At 45.2% G+C, this 19431-nt stretch overlaps 1 protein-coding gene across 1 annotated transcript; it reads left to right on the top strand.

Annotated features, from left to right (window-relative positions):
• The first annotated feature begins 2057 nt into the window (after positions 1-2057).
• Positions 2058-18688, top strand: LOC101155949 (A disintegrin and metalloproteinase with thrombospondin motifs 8). The gene is made up of 9 exons (XM_023961706.2): positions 2058-2844; positions 4224-4463; positions 9041-9173; positions 9273-9440; positions 9984-10276; positions 12023-12209; positions 12697-12869; positions 12975-13150; positions 15501-18688. The coding sequence occupies exons 1-9, from the start codon at positions 2224-2226 to the stop codon at positions 16243-16245; spliced, it is 2736 nt and encodes a 911-aa protein (XP_023817474.1). The 5' UTR covers positions 2058-2223; the 3' UTR covers positions 16246-18688.
• Positions 18689-19431: the final 743 nt, after the last annotated feature.

Raw genomic sequence — 19431 nt, 5'->3', positions numbered from 1 at the left:
TAAATATTATTGTTGCTGTGCAGCGGGTCAACGGGATCCACACCCCTTCCACTGCACATGCGCGCCTGCACCCACTTCCAAACTCGGGATCTTTCTTCCATGACATAAAAAGTCTGATTAATGAATCAACAAAACGTTTAAGATTCTCCTGAAAGCCAATTAACCCTTGTGCTTTCTTAGATGACCCCCCCCCCCCCTTCCATTGACGTGTTCTCCCTACCATGACAAAGGTGGATAAAGGTGGAAAGATTTCATGTAATCCATGGACACCAGTGAAGATCACAAATCATTGAAGAACAAAGGTTCAGAGCACTGTCTAGTGGGTCTAGATGACCCAACTCCCAATGGTAAAGTGCCTAGGATAGCACAAGGGTTAAAGGAGGATGAAGATGCATCCCAGGTCTGCTTCAATGACCTCTAAAAACAGATCGGGACTGATTTCCAGCTGCAGCTGCACAAGCGGCTCTCCAGGAACTTTGCTGCTTCCTCCTGCAGCTCTGATGGTCTGAGCCCAGCTCTTCTTTCATTCTCCACTCTTTGTCTGATCCGGTTCCATGAACCTGTTCCTGACCCAGCTTGACCTGAACCAAGCATGTTAAAGGCAGCAGTCTGACCAAAGTCTTTACTTCTGTACCACAAACAAGGTGAAAGCAACAACAAATACTGAGGGAAAAATGTGTTTTCTCACACATTGAAGTCTTTTTAATAACACAAGAGCTAATTCCAGGTCATGATAAATTTATGTAATGAGAATGGTTTCTGTAGAACAGGGGTGGGGTTATAGAAGTTCACTTCCTTCCACTTGATACGTCCTTTTATGGATGTTTAACTGCTGATTGTATTGTTTTGTGCATTATTCTTGTCTTTATTGCGTGAAACAAACCATTTCAAATCAAATTAAAAATCAAATGTAACTAGGAAAAACAAGCCCACATCATGAACCCTCCACCGTTCATGATGTGGACAAAAAAAGTATGTTTTTTTTCAATCAGATCAATTCCATTGATATAGCCCAATACGACACGGTTGTCTCACCGGGCTTCATACTGATAATTGTACAAAAGATAAAATAACTCATAAAAGACAATACCTGAATAAAACTGTTGCCAAGTAATTACATGTCTTTATCTTCTTTCCTTATCTTTATTTTTTAATCAGTTTAAATATAAATATTCCAAATAAGTATTTTAGTCTTTTATTGTTTCAATTGCTTGGGATTAACCAATTTCAGTTTTGTTTGTTGTCTCTGCGTTGAGCTTTCCTTTATTCATTTATTTTTCTTTATTTCATTTTTCAGGAACATAACATGGTCATAGACCTGTAAAAGTTGAGGTGACGTTCAAAACCCGCGCCGAAAAACAGCGACACACAGCGGCAGACGGGGAGTACTGCAGCCACATCACTTTCTTTTCCGCTGGCGCCATCTGCCGGTGGATGGCTGCAGTGACGCCTCTTGGATGAAGGTAAGTTTCTCCTGCGCACGCGCAGCGAAGCACGTTCTAACGTGCATATGTTTGTTTGTGTGTTTATCAGACACGTAAACACTGTCATGTATGCTCTGCTGAGACCATTGAATCTGTTTGTGTGCGTGTGGGGTGTGTGTGTTTGGAGGGGGGGGGGGGGGGGGTCAGAGGGTCTCTGTGTCTCGAGGATCTTGAGGGTCCTTTTTAAAATAACCCACGCGGGATAGTGGCATGCTTCTGTCACACCGCCCAAATGAGGGGTGTGTGTGTGATGAGGGTGGGGGGCGTGTGTGTGTGTGTGTGTGTGTGTGTAGGGGGTCAGAGGGTCTCTGTGTCTCGAGGATCTTGAGGGTCCTTTTTAAAATAACCCACGCGGGATAGTGGCATGCTTCTGTCACACCGCCCAAATGAGGGGTGTGTGTGTGATGAGGGTGGGGGGCGTGTGTGTGTGTGTGTGTGTGTAGGGGGGCGCTCTGATTGGACCCGTTCACTGCTGGAGTTTCTCGTGAAGTTGGAGTGGGAGGAGAGTTTCCAGCAGCGAGGATGTCAAAAATAATGCGCGCGTGTCCAGAAGAGGAGAAAGTATAAATACTCGGCTCGGCGCGAGCGCAGACAGACAGAGCGAGAGAGAGAGAGAGAGAGAGAGAGAGGGAGGGAGACAGAGCCTGACGAGGAATCAGATCCACAAACCGGACAGTCCGAGGAAGACGCCCCTCTGACGCACATCTGTACATTTATTTCCATTTGCGGCTTCCCGAAGATGTTGCACGCATCCACGTGCGCGGTACTACTGTTGCTGTGCTTTGTGAGCGCGGCGCGCGCCTCTTCTTTTGAGTCTGAGGATGTTGTTCCTGTCCGGATCCACGCGCGGAGGAAGCGCAGCGTGGAACTGCCGGTGTTCGCGCTCCGGGCGTTCGGGGAGGAGCTGCTTCTGAAGCTGGTCCCGGACGCCCGCTTCATGGCGCCCTCCTTCTTCATCCGCAGCATCCGAGCCGGGGACGGCGGCGTTCTGAACCGGACCCAGGAGGCGGGGGGATCTCTCCGGGGCTGCTTTTACTCTGGAACCGTGGGTCAGGACCTGGACTCGGTCGTGGCGGTCAGCCTGTGCTCCGGCATCTCCGGCTCCTTTATCACAGACGGGAAACAGTTTTTCATCCAACCCAAACGTGACGGCGGTCTCCCGCTGCTGGATTCCACGGAGCAGCCGCATCTCATCAGGAGAACGGCGTTCAGCGGGGGCCGCGCGGAAACTTTTACGCACGGCGCAGGTGGCGCAGGGAGCGCGGGGCGTGGCAGGCGCTTCGTGTCCGCGCCGCGGTTTATAGAGACGTTAGCGGTGGCGGATCTGAGCATGAGCCGCTTCTACGGGGAGGACATCAAGGTCAGGCCACGCGAGCACACAAACACTGCATCTGAAGCGCGCGCGCGCCCTTACACTTTTGACTTCCTCGCTTTGCCCCTCAGACCTAAGACAGGACAGTAAATCCAGCTGCGTTGGATGGCTGTTTTGGCTGTACAGATGTGTTAAGGGCGCGTGTGTGTGTGTTTGGGGGGGGGGGGGGGATTGCTGGGAGGGGGGGCTTTTTCCACAGGAAAGACACAGATCACTCCGAAGAAATGTCAAAAATGTAGACGCACATTCCTCTGAGCTGTGTCAGCCCCGACACCCCCACCAGATTTATGAAGTCTGATCCTGCTACTGCACATGTGCAGAGCCGCCCCCCAACAATGGTACCCCCTCCACACACACACACACCACACACACACCAAGCGGAGGGAACACATCACATAAACTACAACCATTCTGGATTTTCTCTAGAAGTCCTTCAGGCTTAATGTTTGTCTGTGATAAGGCACACAGACACACACTCTCACACACACACACACACAGTCAAACACAGTAACACACTCACAGTCACACATACTGTCACACACAGTCACACACACAGTCACAAACACTCAGTCATACACACAGTCACACACACACAGTCACACACACACACAAGCAGTCACACAAAGTAACACACACAGTCACTCACAGTCACACACACAGTCACACACAGTCAAACACAAATTCACACACAGTTACACACACAGTTACACACACAGTCACACACACAGTCACACACACAGTCACACACAGTCACACACACAGTCACACACAGTCACACACACAGTCGCACACACAGTTGCACACAGTCGCACACAGTCACACACAGTCACACACAGTGTCATACACAGTCACACACACAGTCACACACAGTCACACACAGTCACACACACAGTCACACACAGGCACAAACACACACAAACACACACACACTCTCCACGGGCGCCCCTCCTTTAACCAGCTGGAAAAGCTTTAGTTTAGGGAGAAAAAGGATAAGGAAGGTGAAGTAATCAACTTCTTCAACACGGTGGCCTGGAGACAGAGGACCAGGCTCTGACATGTAGCTGGCAGTTGTTCAAATCAAGGAGTCAGCTGATGTGGTGAGGTTGGGTGAATGGATAAAAGGCCACAATACAAACCCCCAAATGCACCTTGTCTGCAGCATCTGCCTCAGTGCCGTTGGGCAGTCAGAGAAGGTCGTCGGCTTACCTCAGGTGGAACCAGGGGCCGTGTGAATCACTGTTGGTTGTCTCCATCCAGTTTGTTCTGCTTCTTCCAACTTACAAAAGCCTGAAATGTTAGGACTTATGTAACACATGGCAGATCTTTTCAGCCTCCGTGAACTGACCCACGTCTGCCTGTCTCTACAGCATTACATCCTGACACTTATGGCAGTAACCGCACAGCTCTACAAGCATCCCAGCATCAAAAACTCTGTGAATCTGGTGGTGGTGCAGATGCTGGTGGTGGAGGACGACCAGGTGGGGCCGCAGGTCTCCAGCAACGGAGGCATGACTCTACGCAACTTCTGTTCCTGGCAGCAGCTCTTCAACTCACCGAGTCAGAGGGACCCGGGACACTACGACACCGCCGTGCTCTTCACCAGAGAGGTGAGGCCCACACTTGGACCTGTGTCTGAGAGAACTGTGGCCCACCAATGCGGTCCTGTTCAGATCCGAAGGGGTTCTTTTCTCAGCTGACAGAAGACTTGAGAGCACAGACCCTTCTATATTCAGCAGCCATCACAGACAATCTTGATACAACCTGATTGAACAGAGGCAGCTGATTAAAACCACAGAATGACATTGTTTACTGGAGGTGTTATCGGTGGGGTCCACTGTTGTCCTAACGTACTACTGAGAGACGTGATAATAAGATGTCATCTGATTCATTATGTCTGAACCCGAATCTATACTGGTCCGTCTGTGGTGCATTTCTGTTGAGGTGAGGAATCTGTGTCACCACCGTCAGTAAATTTACCCTCCGCCCCCCGCCCCCCGGAGGAGTGGTTTGTCCTGTCACCCCTGTGTCGGGTAGCTCGTCCCACTCTCTTCGCTCATGCAACTCTAAAACGGTCAAACCCCATGCCCTCGCCTTCCAAACCGAGTCCTTGTAAAGTATGTCTGGTGACATTAATGATCTTATGTTTCTGAACCTCCACAATTCAACTTTCGTCATCTGCTGCAGTGTTATCTGTGGTGTTAATGTTCGTTAGAACATCATCGTAAATATGAAATTAAGTCTTAAAGTTTGATTTTGAAAGGTCGACAGAAGTTTTTATTTTGAAACCGGGACCTGTTTTGGTTCCCGGCTTTTTGCCGCGAAATTTAAACGGAGTGGCGATAGAACTCCTGCGTGAAGCTTGGGTTCCGGTGCGGAGGCCATGTAAACAATCTGATCAATGAACGATCCAGTTTTTTGTGTCAACCCAACAGAGACACACCGCAGACGGACCAGTGGAAATACGTCGTTAGTCCCAACTGCCCTGACAGGTGGAGGCGGGCTGCCTTTGGGAAAACATTTGGGAAAACCTGCTCAAGAAACGCAGCTGGCCTGCGTGCAGTATCAAGGTCACTGCTTGATGAGCCCATAGAGGGAAAATGTTCATGCTGTTGTGTCAATTTTGGGGACTTCTCAAGCCTCCACATGGCTTCATGATTCTGTGTTTGAACCATTGGAAAAAGGTACAACTCAATGTTGGCCTGAGGAGAACCAAAAAGATATCTGGAGAAACTTAACTCCTGAGAACTCTGGCATGAGGAGATGAAAGCCAAAACATTTGTTTCATGCAAAGCCAAAACGAGAATTTGGCATTCTGCACAGCTCTAGTGTCCACTACTTACAGGATTCTAGTGATAAAAAAACAGTTCTACAGTCACACCAAGCTTCCAAACACTAGCAGGGGTTCTCAGTGTCTTCGTCACAGTACGTCCCACTATTGTTGTTGTTGGAGATTTATACAAATGTCTCTGCTTGAGGATGTCTTAAACACACTGGAAGACCATCTCAAACCCATCGTGATCACGAAAGAGCCTCTAAAGACCAAACCTCTCTTTTTCAAGAGTGCTTGGCATGACTGAGCCCAACAACGGTCCTAGGTAAAATACCAATATGCAATCAGGCAAATGCTTTTACAACAATTCCACGGAGTAAATTCAAATGCTGTTTAAATTGGATTTAAACAGAGCTGGAACACTCACATCAGCTGTAACCCTTGTGCTATCCTCGGCACGTTAACATTGTGTGTGGGGTCATCTAGACCCACTAGACAGTGCTCTGAACCTTTTTTCTTCAATGATTTGTGATCTTCACTGGTGTCCATGGATGACATGAAATCGTTCCACCTTTATCCACCTTTGTCATGGTAGGGAGCACACGTCAATGGAGGGGGGGGTCATCAAAGATAGCACAGGGGTTAAAATGAAAGTAAAGTCAGTGCAGAGACCCGCAGCAGACGATGAAGGAAACTCCTGAGAACAAAGACAGAACTGTTTGTCCGGAATTCGCTGAAGGTTTGTATGAAGATATGAAGGAGCCAGACTGCAAACACATTTGTCAATAAACACGTACCAGCATGTTTTTCTATGTTTTTGCAGCCGTCCGTGTGTTTGGTGTCTAGAGTTAGTGATAAAAGAGGCATGATAGGTTTAAACAGTTCCAGAGCAGCACCAGTATTCATATCTACCAGATCCCAAATGTCAGGACGGAAAAAAATGTTGCTAAGATTAGAAAAACACAACCAGACAATTTTAGGTCTCAGCTTCCTTCTGAATAGTTCAACATAGACTTTCCTCAGTTACAACACTGGTTCTCAGATGGGGTTAATCCTTCTTTGACCAATTAATCAATATTTGCTTAGATTCAGTTGCATTCATAAAGAGATCTAGCTGTGAAAGAGGAAGCGCGTTTGCTCACATGACAGCTTTTGCTTCATCTTCCTGTCTGCTTGCACGAAGGCTTTTATTACCGTCCCGTATTTCTTCACCAAAATTACCTTTCAACCTTTTGGGAAACACCAATGAAGTGTGATTGGAGATGAAACTTGGTGCTAAATTGTGCTCATCCTTCAGCAGCCCTTTCAAATACCCACTTTGCATTTTAAGCCTCTATCATAACGCTGTCTGTTGCTTAGCAAAGAACTTTTCTTTGAAGCTCCCATCCTGATACCTGCTGGGCGATAAAGTGGTAGATTGTTTGGAGAAAACAGATTGGACTGATGGAATGGTTGTAATCTTTTCCAAGCTGTGGAACGTCAATACAGAGTAAACAAACTGCTCTTTATGGAGAGGAAATTGGCTCACGAGTCCTCAGGGTCTGAGCTTTGATTGGCTCTCTGTGGTATTTGGCTTCCATGTTCCATCTGGAATCAAAAGGCTGACAGGGTGTCAGCGGACGCCGTGTCAGGTGAGGGATTCCTGTATGATTCATTTTTATAGCCCAGTGTGCAGCTGGCCTGATGACAGGCTTTATGCTGCATGACATCAGTTTGTGAGTCACATCCCAGACAGAGACAAGACGAAGCCTTTGAATCGTCTTCTATCTTCAAACCACTTTGGTTTTTCCATTTTGCTCTAAAACCCAGTGAGCCTCCTCATGGAAGAGTTAACTTTAGTGCCACCACAAATCAGCCCCCTCCATGATTAAGAAAGCAGCCCAGGTTGGAACCCGCACACCCTGTAGTGAATCAAAGCGATCGTTGGACACGTTATTGCGCAGAATGGAAACCTTCTTTCTTTGGTCTTCCTGTGGCCATGTAAGACGTTTGTCTGAGTTAGATTCCCTACATCTGCGCTGCGTTTGCTTCCATGTGTGGGGGCCGTTGTTGTGGAACAAGGTGTCCAAACACACACTCAGCTCGGTCCAAGCAGAGGCTCCATGTCCAGATGTCTTTTGCATCACAGTTCTAGTGTTTGTAGAGAACGTTGAGGCGAAACTACAAGGGCAGCAGTTTTCCTCAAACGGGACCACATAGCCTGTAAAGTACATTCCTAACCATCCCACATCAAATACAACAGTTTGTTATTCATAGAAACTGTTTTTTAACCCAACAAAAAAATCTAACTCAGACTCTTCTACAGAATATAAAAGACAAAAGAAACAGAATATTTCAGCCAGTCTTCAATGCATGATAACAAAAATCACTCAATCATTCAAAACATTGCTCCAAATATTTCCCAGCACCAGATTAGCTAAACTAAATCAAATTGAACATAAGTGGAACCACTTTAGTGTGGCATCCTAGATTCTTCTTTGGGCTTGTTTGGACCCTCTCACAACATTGTTCTTATATTATGTATTATTACATAATCAACGTTTTGGACCCACTTTGACTTCATTTCTCTTTGAGTTTAGAAATGAACGGATTGTGTACTATGAAACTTCCACTCAATCAAAACCACTGAATGCATGTGAGAACTGGACTGAGTGACCCCCCCACCCACACACAGACACACACAGACACACACACACACACACACACACAAATCAAGAAGCCAGAATCCCGTAGACTTCTAGAGAGAATCAATCAGCTGTTCCTCAGTCATTCTGTTGGACAGAAGAACCGTTCTGGATCTGATTCCTTTCTCAACTTTTTCTTTCTGATGCTTATTTTCACAATATTTTTCTGTAGCACAAGTTATTCAAGTTTCTCCCAAGCCCGTTTTTAAGTGGTAGCAGTGTGGCCTTCCAACAAGCTCACTCCTGATTGGCGAGAATGGTTGCCATAGAAATGTTAACTCAGACTGACTCTGACCAATCACTGCTTACTAACATCGTCTGGTTCCAAGTTGGCAGCGGCTGTATCACGAAAAAAAGGTGACTGAATTGCCTTCATGTGGTTGGAGCTGGAATAAACCATTTTCAATGAGTCCCACTCACTTGGTCCAGTTCTAGTTTCCAATCAGTGGTCAAAACCGAGAAGTTTTCTCATGGATTTTTGCTGTCCTGCAGAGAGGCGGCCCTAACTCCTCATTCATGTTGGTGCTGCATTCCTTGGCTGACTGTCATTCAGAGAAGATGCTGACTCTTACAGACTGTCCCATGAAGAGGCTTGTTCAAGTCGATACACATTTTTGGTCTTCAACAGCCCACTTGCCATTTTCATATCTGGCAGCCAGATTCATTCCTCTAGAAATGCAAACCCCTGTAGATCGTGGCAAATGTCTCTGTCCTGTGTTTGGTCCTGCAGGACATCTGTGGACAGAAGGACTGCAAGACACTCGGTGTGGCTGACGTGGGAACGATGTGCGATCCCAAGAGAAGCTGTTCTGTTATCGAGGACAACGGCCTTCAAGCTGCCTTTACAGCGGCGCACGAGCTTGGTCCGTCCACACTCGCAATCATTCTTCATGACTATTATGTTTTGTGTTTTTCACGAGCAAACCTTTGAACTCCTGCTATATGCCCCTCACCCACTGCAGGCCATGTGTTGAGTATGCCCCATGATGACTCAAAGACATGCAAGAGGCTGTTTGGGGATCTTGGAGGGCATTACTTGATGGCTCCTCTGTTTGTCAGCCTGAACAAAAGCGCTCCCTGGTCGCCCTGCAGTGCCCTGTACATCACAGAGTTTTTTGACAACGGACACGGTGAGTCTCTGTTGGGAGTCTGCTTCCTCCAAATTACAGGCTGACTCAGATGTGTGAATAACAAGATTTTTCCTGACGGAAGGCGCTGCTGCTCCCCTTTAATTAATTATGGGTTAGAACTGTCTGGTTCATGATTTCCACATCCTGTCCTCCACCCTCCACTGCATCCAGTTTGCCTTTCTATGAGGTGCATCTCGCAGTGTTTGCTCGATGGATCGCTGGGCCTTCCTTTCCCCTGAGTCATTCAGCTTGCATTCTTCCCTGCTCTCCACCTCTGCTGCCAAATGCAACAGTTGGCGTGGAAGAGCTTGTTCTCTGTCTGCAGAGGAGCGTGTCCCATGAAAGCTCATGTGTTGGGGAATGTTCATTCTGTTGTGCTGATGTAATTGTTGTCAGTTCCAGACAAAGACACACTGAGCTCAAGAGCCATGAGCTCCTCCAAAAAAGCCTGCACCAGATCACATCAGACAGATTGCCTGTATATTGCAGACGGAGCAACACAAAAACAAGCTTTGACACTGTCTGTGTGGCCTGGACCCACAGGGGACTGTCTGCTGGACGTTCCTGAAACTGCCATGCCCCTGCTGCAGGAACTGCCTGGCGCCAGGTACAGCCTGGACCAACAGTGCCAGCAGATCTTCGGAGAGGAGTTCGTCCACTGCCCCAACAGCTCGCTCAGCGATCCCTGCAGTCAGCTGTGGTGCCAAGAGGTCGGCACGTCGCAGTGCTCCACCCAGAACGGCAGCTTGGCCTGGGCTGACGGTACGCCTTGCAGCCCCGACAGGTCGTGCCTTCACGGAGTCTGCATGTCCACGCAGGAAGTGATGCAGCCGCTGGTAATGCTGTGTGGGGGTGTGGGCTTTATGTCACCATAGTAACACAGACTGATGAGAAACACAGTTTAAAAATGCTAACGTGAAACGAACGTGTCATTCATCTTGGAAAGAGAGACTGCAACATTTCCTGAGGAAATAATTTGATTGTTGCAATATTGAAAACTGCTTTTCATGACAGATGGAAGTCTGGATAAAAGAACTACACTTCATCTTTAAGAATTGGTTTCATAAAAAGCCAGAAAAAAAGTTGTGTGTGAGAAAAAAACAGATTTTTTTCTCTGTTTCTTAAAAACTCTTGGAATGAAACTGTAAGGCTGCTAAATTTGACTTTCAAAACAAAGTTATGAGAAAAAAAAACCCTATTTCAAAAAGAGCCGTGGTTAAAGAATCAAATGAAATATAAACTCTTTATATGAATGTTCTGTAACCTAATGCTCTCCCTGCATTTCAAAGCTCAAAACGTAAAGTCTTGATTCAAAACATTGTTGAAACAGATACTTATGAAAGCGAGGGACAGGTTAAAGCAGCCGTTTACCCAAACTGATTTTGATATAGAGAAATATGTACAAAAATCTTTAAACATTTTAAACTTTTTTAGACAGCTATAGAGTCCATAGAGTATGGCGGTCCTGAAGTGTCAATCACATCAAATACACACCACACAGAGAGGGACCCCGGGGTGGGGGGCTCTACAGCTAGACAGTGGTGGGGCCCGCCGCACTGGAGACCTCCTATTTTACCTACAGCACACACACAGCACACCCACACCACCATACATGGGTGGGGTCAGGGAGGGGCGGCCGGTCTTCACCCGCCTGGTCCTCTCAGGGCGGCCAGGCTTGTGGGTATCCTGTTGGCTGTAGTGGTGGTCGGGCGTGCGGCGCTGGGGTCGATTGGTCGGAGGGGCAACGGGGGGTGGGAGGTGGGGGGGGGGGGGGCAACCAGAAGATTGTCTGTGTGTGTGCGTGCGAGAGTGCATGGGTGGGGACAGTTGGGGAATCTTGATCCCGTTGAGCAGAGTAATTAGGATTTCCTCTGTTTGATTTTAGGCATCGTTCTGTTTTTGTTGTCATGGACACAAAGGTGCAGACCAGAATCCAAAAAACACTTTACAAGTGTCTTTGGTAAAAACCTTGGAATTAAAAGTTACCTGACGGTCTGCATGTGTTATCGTTGCATTGGGGTCGTCCAAACACACTTTTCTCTGTTGTTTTGGAGTATTAAGGCTCTGTGCAGCCCTGAGTGGAAATCCATGAGTGGAAAGGAAAAGCTTTATGGGCAGATTACAGCCATTTTGGAATTTAGTGCGTTTAACAGCAGCTGTGTTTTTTTCTGATTTATTTAGAGAGCTCTTAAACATCTTAGTGTTTTCCCTGGTGCTGGACACATCTGGTTTTGAATCCACGTTGGCAGCAGGCATGTTTGCGGGGCCAGAATCGTAAAACTACTGGCGAGGACACTAACAAACACACTGGCTTCTCGTCTGGACCAAACATAGCTGCAGCTTCGCAGGTTCCAGTTCTGGCAAGTGACGCACGGGGCAGGAATGTGGGCGGGGGCGGACAGCAGACGCGTGCCACCCTTCAACACAAATTTAGTCCTGGAACTTGCGGTGGTGACATACTGTGTAGTTTTAAACCCAGAAGCCCAGCCAGCGGTTTCGGCCGCACCGCTGAGGCTGTCTTTGGCTCTGAGCCCTAACCAACTGCCCCGGATGCCTCCGGCTTTTTCTGGCTCTGACCACAGATCCTTGTGGACGGCAGCTGGGGAGCGTGGGGACCGTGGCAGCAGTGCTCCAGGACATGTGGAGGTGGGGTGGAGTTCTCCCACAGGGAGTGCACTGATCCAGAGCCTCAGAATGGGGGAAAGTACTGTGAAGGACAGAGGGTTCGGTACCAGTCCTGCAACACGCTGCCGTGTGCCAACGATAAAGGTGAGAAACCACCGACAGTCATAGAATAATTCCCTACGAGTAACTCAAAGTTGAGTCTGGCTGCTGTAGCTACAACTCAAGCTCATATTAGGACTTTTCTACCACTGGGCTTGACAGTCAACGGGTTCCTTTTGTCTTTAATTGCTCTTGAAGCCAAAAATGGAACCAGGTATTGAGAACATCACGAGTTCAGCCTCATCTGTTAACTGCTGACCCCGGTTCTACAAAGATTATGTCTTCAATTGTCAGCCTGAAAAAATTTCTTCAATATAAAACCACAACAGAACTCAAATTACAAACAACAACAAATTGGAGCTAACCAAATTTCAGGAATATTTTTATTTCAGTTCTTCATTGACAGTTCATTCTAAAGATGCACAAAGTTCTTCTACAAAAAAGTAGTCTGACCACAATGTGATGTTGAGTAATATCACTACATCTCTAATAAGCATTATTTTTAAAAGAAATTTCTGTCATCAATCGATAGGTAAAAGTTTTAGGGAGGAGCAGTGTGAGAAGTACAACAGCCCCAACTACCTGGACCACAACGGATTTGTGAAACAGTGGATACCAAAATATGCCGGAGTTTCCCCCAGAGACCGCTGTAAGCTGTTCTGCAGGGCGCGAGGCAGCAGTGAATTTCAAGTCTTTCAGTCCAGGGTACAGATCCGTCTGTGGACACGCATCACAGCCACAAAGACATGCAGCAAAGTTTCACTTGTGTGTTTCAGACATGGGACTAATGGGTAAATTCTTCCACTGTAGGTGATTGACGGGACAACCTGTGGCCCCGACACCACTTCGGTGTGTGTTCAAGGCCAGTGTGTGAAAGCTGGCTGCGACCAGGTGATCGGGTCTCAGAAGAGGATGGACAAGTGTGGAGTTTGTGGAGGAAGTGGTCTCAGCTGCAGGAAGATCACAGGCTCCTACAACAAAGCCGTGTAAGATCTGTTCTGGAGCAGACTCTGATGGAAGAGCTCAGAGGAACTTGGTGTTATTAGTGTAACAGTGAATCTTGATGTCTTTGGTTTCTGCTTTGGTGAACCATGCCAATTGGTCATCTGCTTAAGCTATGGTGGATAGGAGGTTTACCCTGGTGGCACAGAGGAAGTGCTGTGCATATACTGCTTCCCCAGATGATCAAGAAAGTTTTCAAATATTTTATCTTTAGACCTATAACACCGGAGTTTTAGCTTCAATGTTGCTGTTCTTTCGACCTCCTAAACCCTTCAACTGTTGACGCAATTAATGTAATTCCAGCTGATTTTGAGAAAAGCCACTAACACTTTACGCTTGTAAAGTTTGGTGCAAAGCCACTTTGGTCCATGTCAGAATCAGCGTATTCACACTGATCAGTCAAACAGCATGTCAAAAGAAGATGTCGCAGGCGTCATCTACAGTTTTAAAGGGTTCATTTAATCCTGTAACAACACTTCTTGGGAATAATTTAACTAATGCAGAACAGGCACAGAACAGGTGTCGAAAATGAACCAAAGTAGCTTTTTAGAGGCCATAACTTCTGAAAATCACAAGAAATCCTGTGACAGCCAGTTTTCCTCTTGTCTTTGGTCACTGTGTCCTACATGTCAGTAAACAAACAAACAAACAAACAAACTACGGTAACTAACTAACAAACAAAAAAAAGGTAATTTTAAGTGGCTGTCAATCGCTGAATTTCAGCCGAAGACCTGTTTGGCATAACTAGCTGTGTGATGGTTTGTCATGTTGGGGGGTTGGTGAAGGACCCAAATGCAGAGACGGGAAGCAGGCGGTTCCAAAAACAAGGGGTTAAATGAGATACAAAAGGCGCTGCCGTACAGAAAACCAACTGACGGGGTTCACAGAGAAACAGGGCAGCAGACAGTATGGACCAGCACAAGAGGAAGGAAGTGACAAGACAAATATACTGACAGGACTGACGAGACACAGGGGCAAATGATCAGGGGAGAATGGGACAAGGGAAGCCAAACTCCAACTAGAAACAGCCTCGTGAAACCTTCAAAATAAGACCGGAAGTTGAATTCAAGGAAAACAGAACCCAAACCACAACATGGTTGTGCTTTTGGATTTGTTAAAGGCAGAGAGAGAATAAATATGGCATTAATTGTGTCTTTCTATTTTCCTATTTTCTTGAAAGATAAGTTTGTGCCTAGGACTTTTCTCTCCTTCTGGGTGCGCTCCTCTTCTCCATCTCTCCTATGCCCTTTTTAATCCTCAAGCGCTGGCTTCTGCTGCTAACCACCTCCTGCACCTGGACATTGATGCCTCTTTTGAGGGTATTATTGACTGTCAGTGCAGATAATTGACAGGTTCACCACCCTTCCAGCTTTCTAGTTCTTTCTCCACTGCTTCCTGCTGACTCAGGTGTCTCTTCATTCTGATTGAGCAAACACACCTGATCCAGGTAATCAGCAGCACAAAGTGCAGGAAGAATTGGAAAACAGGTTGGTAGATGTTGAGGACAGAGTTGGGCAGCCCTGAGACACAGAGTGGAGTATCTGTCCTTGTGTCACAGAGAAGAATGCCCACTTTGTGCATAATAGTAGTCATACCGTATGCTAGAGCTGCAGCCGATGTCATTTGTTCAAGAAACCTATTTCTGATTTCATGTGCATATTCTCATTTACATACTGCTGTTTGTGTCGGTTATCGTTGCGTGTTTAGTCTTAGAAAAACAACCGTAAATCCTAATTATGTGCCTTGGCAGTTTTTATGCGTTTTAATTGGGATCCTAGGACAGCTTGATCACCATAAAAACAGCTGCAATTATAAAAAAGGGCTAATGGAGCTTTAACGGGACCTTTTTAAATTGTTTTTTGGCACTAAATTGCAGTTCACCTTTTGCTGTCTTGCTGTTTTGCTTAGTTTTTTTTTTAAATCTTACTTTGCACGTTTTCTTTTTTAAAAGCACACTGTGTTCTGCATCCTGATTGGTTGTAGATTTTATTTCCTTTATAAGATATGTTCAGTTTTACAAAATTGACATAAATCTTAGATTGCAAACAGATCTTTGTTCTCATTCTATAATTGTGGAACAGGACTTCAGCAAGACAGAAAAGAGTGAAAATGTTCATGTCTGTCTGAGAAAAGTGTATAAAGTGTGTAGGGGGGGATTTGTACGCCCTTGATACATCTGTAAACCTACTTGGCAGATTTCACCTATCGCGGGTTATATTTAGAGTGCAACCCCACGATAAACGAGGGATTACTGTACGTATATGTAAAACTGTCAGACACTTTGCAACACCTGTATTAACCCTTAACTAATTTGGCCTCTGTCCCTTCTGACAGCTACGGGTACAGCGACATCGTCACCATTCCTTATGGCGCCACCAACATTGACATTAAACAGCGCAGCCACAGGGGGATAAAACATGATGGGAACTACCTGGCAGTGAAGAGGGAGAATGGGGAATTCATTCTCAACGGGAACTTCTCAGTGACAACGGTGGAGCAGGATATTCCTGTGCTGGGTGCAGTGCTAAAGTACAGTGGCTCCTCCACCAGCCTGGAGAGGATCCAGAGCTTCAGACAGCTGAAAGAGCCCATCACGATCCAAGTGCTGGCTACTGCTGGAGATGCCAACCCACCCAAGATTAAATACACCTTTTTCATCCCAAAGGAGACAATGTTCAACAAATCCAAAGAGAAAAAGGACTTGTACTCATCTCTGCTCATAGAGAGTGTCTTTGATGTGCCCACCTGGGTGCCAGGAGAGTGGTCTGAGTGCTCCAAGAGCTGTGGTTCTGGATGGTCCAGGAGGAGTGTTGAATGCAGAGATGGGGAAGGACTCCTCTCCTTTCAGTGCGACAAAGACCACCGGCCCACAGACATCAGGCCCTGTGGGGATCTGCCATGCCCATTATGGCAGATGGGGCCTTGGTCTGCCTGCTCACAAACTTGCGGCCGAGGCGAGCGTCGGCGCAGCGTCCTGTGCATAGACTACACCGGAAAAACTGTTGACCCAGAGCTATGTGACCCAAACAAAATCCCAGAGCCCATCTCGGGAGAATGTAGTACCCATGAGTGCTTTTGAAGAAGGTTAAACAAGTCTTTTGTCTGAGTGCACGTCAGCCATGGACAGATTATTGAGTTGGCAATCCAGGAACAGGTGGGGGAGCACACATACGTCCGCACTAGCTTGATGCATTTCAGAACAGATCTACATCCACACTACATCACTTGCAGCACCTACCGCGACTGGGCAAACAATGGCTTCTTTTATAAACGGAAAGAGACCCAGGTGCGCCTTCAGGTGTTTCTTGATGCAAGATATCCTGGTTTTGCTGTTTAAAGGTCAAAGTTACTGGACAAAATACTCTTCCCTTTAACCACTTAACACACTGACATTCTTTTGACTACTGTAACTTTCCAACTGTTTTTGTAATTTATGTAATTCCAGCAGATTCTGAAGTGGAGAAAAGCAGCCTTGCGTTGATACACAACACTTTACATTAGTCAAATGCTAACAAAGTCAACATGAATCCTGATTTTGACTTTTATTTAAAGCAATTTGTTGCATATGGGTACAATCAGGGTCAGAATCAGCTGATTCATGTTGATCACGGGAACGATCAAGGAGTTACAGTATGTCAAAAAGCCTGTCATTTAAGACATCGTCAGTGTTCAAAGGTTCAGTACATCATCTTTGATTTGTTCCAAACTGCCAAAAAAGCAAAAAATACATTTTGGCTCATTTTTAGACCCAGTTCTGTTAATTACTGGGATGTACTGGTAACTGCTAGCCAGATGCTCATGTGAGTAGCAATTGTGTTACCAATGTTTTAACTGCACAACAGCAAATATAAAGGCCAACAAACTTAGTTAAACTATAAGTTGATATTCACATACTACTCATATTGTGTAAATAATGGAAAAATCAGTAAAAGTGCATGACATTTGTAATAGTCTCCAGTTTGACCCCCAAAACCAAAACCAAAACTATAACTTCAGATGTGAAACAAAGACTAATATATTCCAAACAGATTTGCTTGTGAGGGGTTTGGTGGCCATGAAAGACACAGGGGTCCCTTAAAAGAGATGTGGTGTAGATGTTAGTAGTAGTTAACATGGCAGCAATCAGGCTGGTTTTCAAACATTAAATTGTTTAAGTCCAAAAGCCTTTCCAAGATAGCAGATTTCTGCTATGACAACAGAATAAATATGGTCACTTGCAGTTATTTAACCACTATTGATGTTAGAAAGCATTGGAATCTACCTCAGGGTTTACGTGTGATATTTTGTAGAGATGCTTGGTAACGGTCTGGCGGGGCTTTCTCCAGAATAAGGCATATTTTTAGGCTTGCTCAGAAAGAAGCTAAAATACTGATTTATAGCTTGACCTTTGGGTCTGCAGGGTCCATAACTTTGGTATGAAACCTGCTGTCAAAGGCCATCATGGTCTGAATGGACCTCCAAAAACTTTATAAAGCTTTTGTTCACCTGTGGTACATGTAGGTAAACCCACATGAGGCTGAGAGCTTGTCAGCCTTCAGACATTTGATCCTGTGTCAGTGATGTGTTATTACACGATTGTACTCATCTTCATGCAATGTATTACATCTATCTAGAAAAGGAAGAACATGTTGTAAACATTGAGGACTCTAGAGTGTCCTTACAAGCTTTACTCCTATCCTTCCAAACTTATCATTTTGCCCACAGATGGAAGAGCATCTGTTTGTGTCTGTGTTTCAGAGGACAACCACGATTCCAGAGAACGCTGGGTTTCCTGTTCAGACCAGTTTTATTCACTAGTTTGCATATTGTATTTGGGTGCGTTTCTTGCAGGTAACCGTCCCCACAGAGAACTGAAGTGCAGAGCATGAAATGGTTCTCCACTTTGATCCAGCAAGAGTCGATGCCAGTTGGAACCAATCTGGAGAGCTGGGAATGTTAGGTGTTGAATAGTTTAAAAAAATTGTGCCTAGTCAGGCTCCGGCTCCAAAAAAGCACTGGAATGAGCTAAATGAAACTGCTCACAGTGGAGAAACTCTGGCCCTTAGAGATTAGTGACAGAAAATCACACATGAAGTGTTGACTCCTGAACTATCAGACAGATCAGTTGTGCAAATGTTCTTTAGAGCAGCCTTTAATATATTTGAGTAATTGAAGTGTGATAGAGTATACCATTTTTTTAAATTTCAGACCTATTATTTGTATTTTGTTTATAGGCACTCACAGCTGTTGTATGATTTGTGTGTGTATATTAGACATGTTTATTCTTTTGATAAAGTTGCAGTAAAATGTAATATAAAATGATCCACTAATATTCCTTCAGTGAAGGAAAGTACCATTTTAGTGACAGCTTAAAAAAGCTATTTATTTTTGTAAAGTTTGTAATTTTGTCTTGTAATTAACATTGCAGGTGCTGTTGTATTTGTAAAAATGCCAGTTAAACACATTTGTGTCTGTAAATGACTCTTTTTTGAGTGTAAGTGAAACTGCGGCACAAATGCACATATAAAATGGTTTCAAAACTACACAGTCTGATTTTTTTTTAAATCTTAGTTTCATGGTAATTGTTTGCTCACCAGTCCTATTTATAAGAGTTCTGTGAGTAAGATCATAAAGTCACATTTATAAGCACTTATGTCATAAAGACAGTATTACTCTCTAAATGTGACACTTCATTTTGAATAAATCCCCTTACAATATTGAACTTTTCAGACTAAATAAAATGATATCTGACCATTTAAAGATATTTTTCTTCTAGAAAAGAGGAATAACAATTAGAGAAAAAAAGGAAGTTGCAATTTAGAACTACAGAAAAAAAAACATTTTCTATCACTTCTTTTTCTTTTTCTGCATAAAGACATAAATTAATTAACAAAAAACTTGGTCAGTCCTTTAAGCCCATGGTCTCTGCTGGAGCATCGGCCTGTTTCACAAATATCATCTGGAGGCTACCACAGCAGCAGCTACAACAAATATCTGTAATAGCTCAACCTCAGGCTTTTCTGCTAAACTCTGATGCTTGGTTTTGTTTTCCTTTACTCTGGAAAAGAGGCGCTGCTATGCAGACATTTTTTCAACAGCACAGAAAATGAAGTACTGAGCCAAGTTAACTGTGCCAATTTCCATTGTGTCCCATTATCTCATGTCAATTCCTATAGTATCCTCAGACTTACTGAAACATGTTACCAAAGAGTTACAGGCGACTTTCAGATGAGTGTCATGGTGTGAGGAGTGATTACCTGAGGAAAAGTTAAGCTCATTAAAAATG

The sequence above is a fragment of the Oryzias latipes genome, chromosome 13, assembly GCF_053564925.1.
Source record: "Oryzias latipes strain Hd-rR chromosome 13, Olatipes_Hd-rR_3.1".
NCBI classification, from domain to species: Eukaryota; Metazoa; Chordata; class Actinopteri; order Beloniformes; family Adrianichthyidae; genus Oryzias; species Oryzias latipes.
The sequence above is the reverse complement of the archived record's forward strand: the minus strand, read 5'-3'. Positions and strand labels throughout refer to the sequence as shown.

Bases quoted from the DNA above. Each gene is read 5' to 3' on its own strand.
- LOC101155949 (XM_023961706.2), top strand. From the start codon at position 2,224: ATGTTGCACGCATCCACGTGCGCGGTACTACTGTTGCTGTGCTTTGTG. The intron at 9,441-9,983 runs GTGAGTCTCTGT...CTGGACCCACAG, and splicing joins GTTTTTTGACAACGGACACG to GGGACTGTCTGCTGGACGTT. The intron at 12,870-12,974 runs GTACAGATCCGT...CTTCCACTGTAG, and splicing joins TTCAAGTCTTTCAGTCCAGG to GTGATTGACGGGACAACCTG.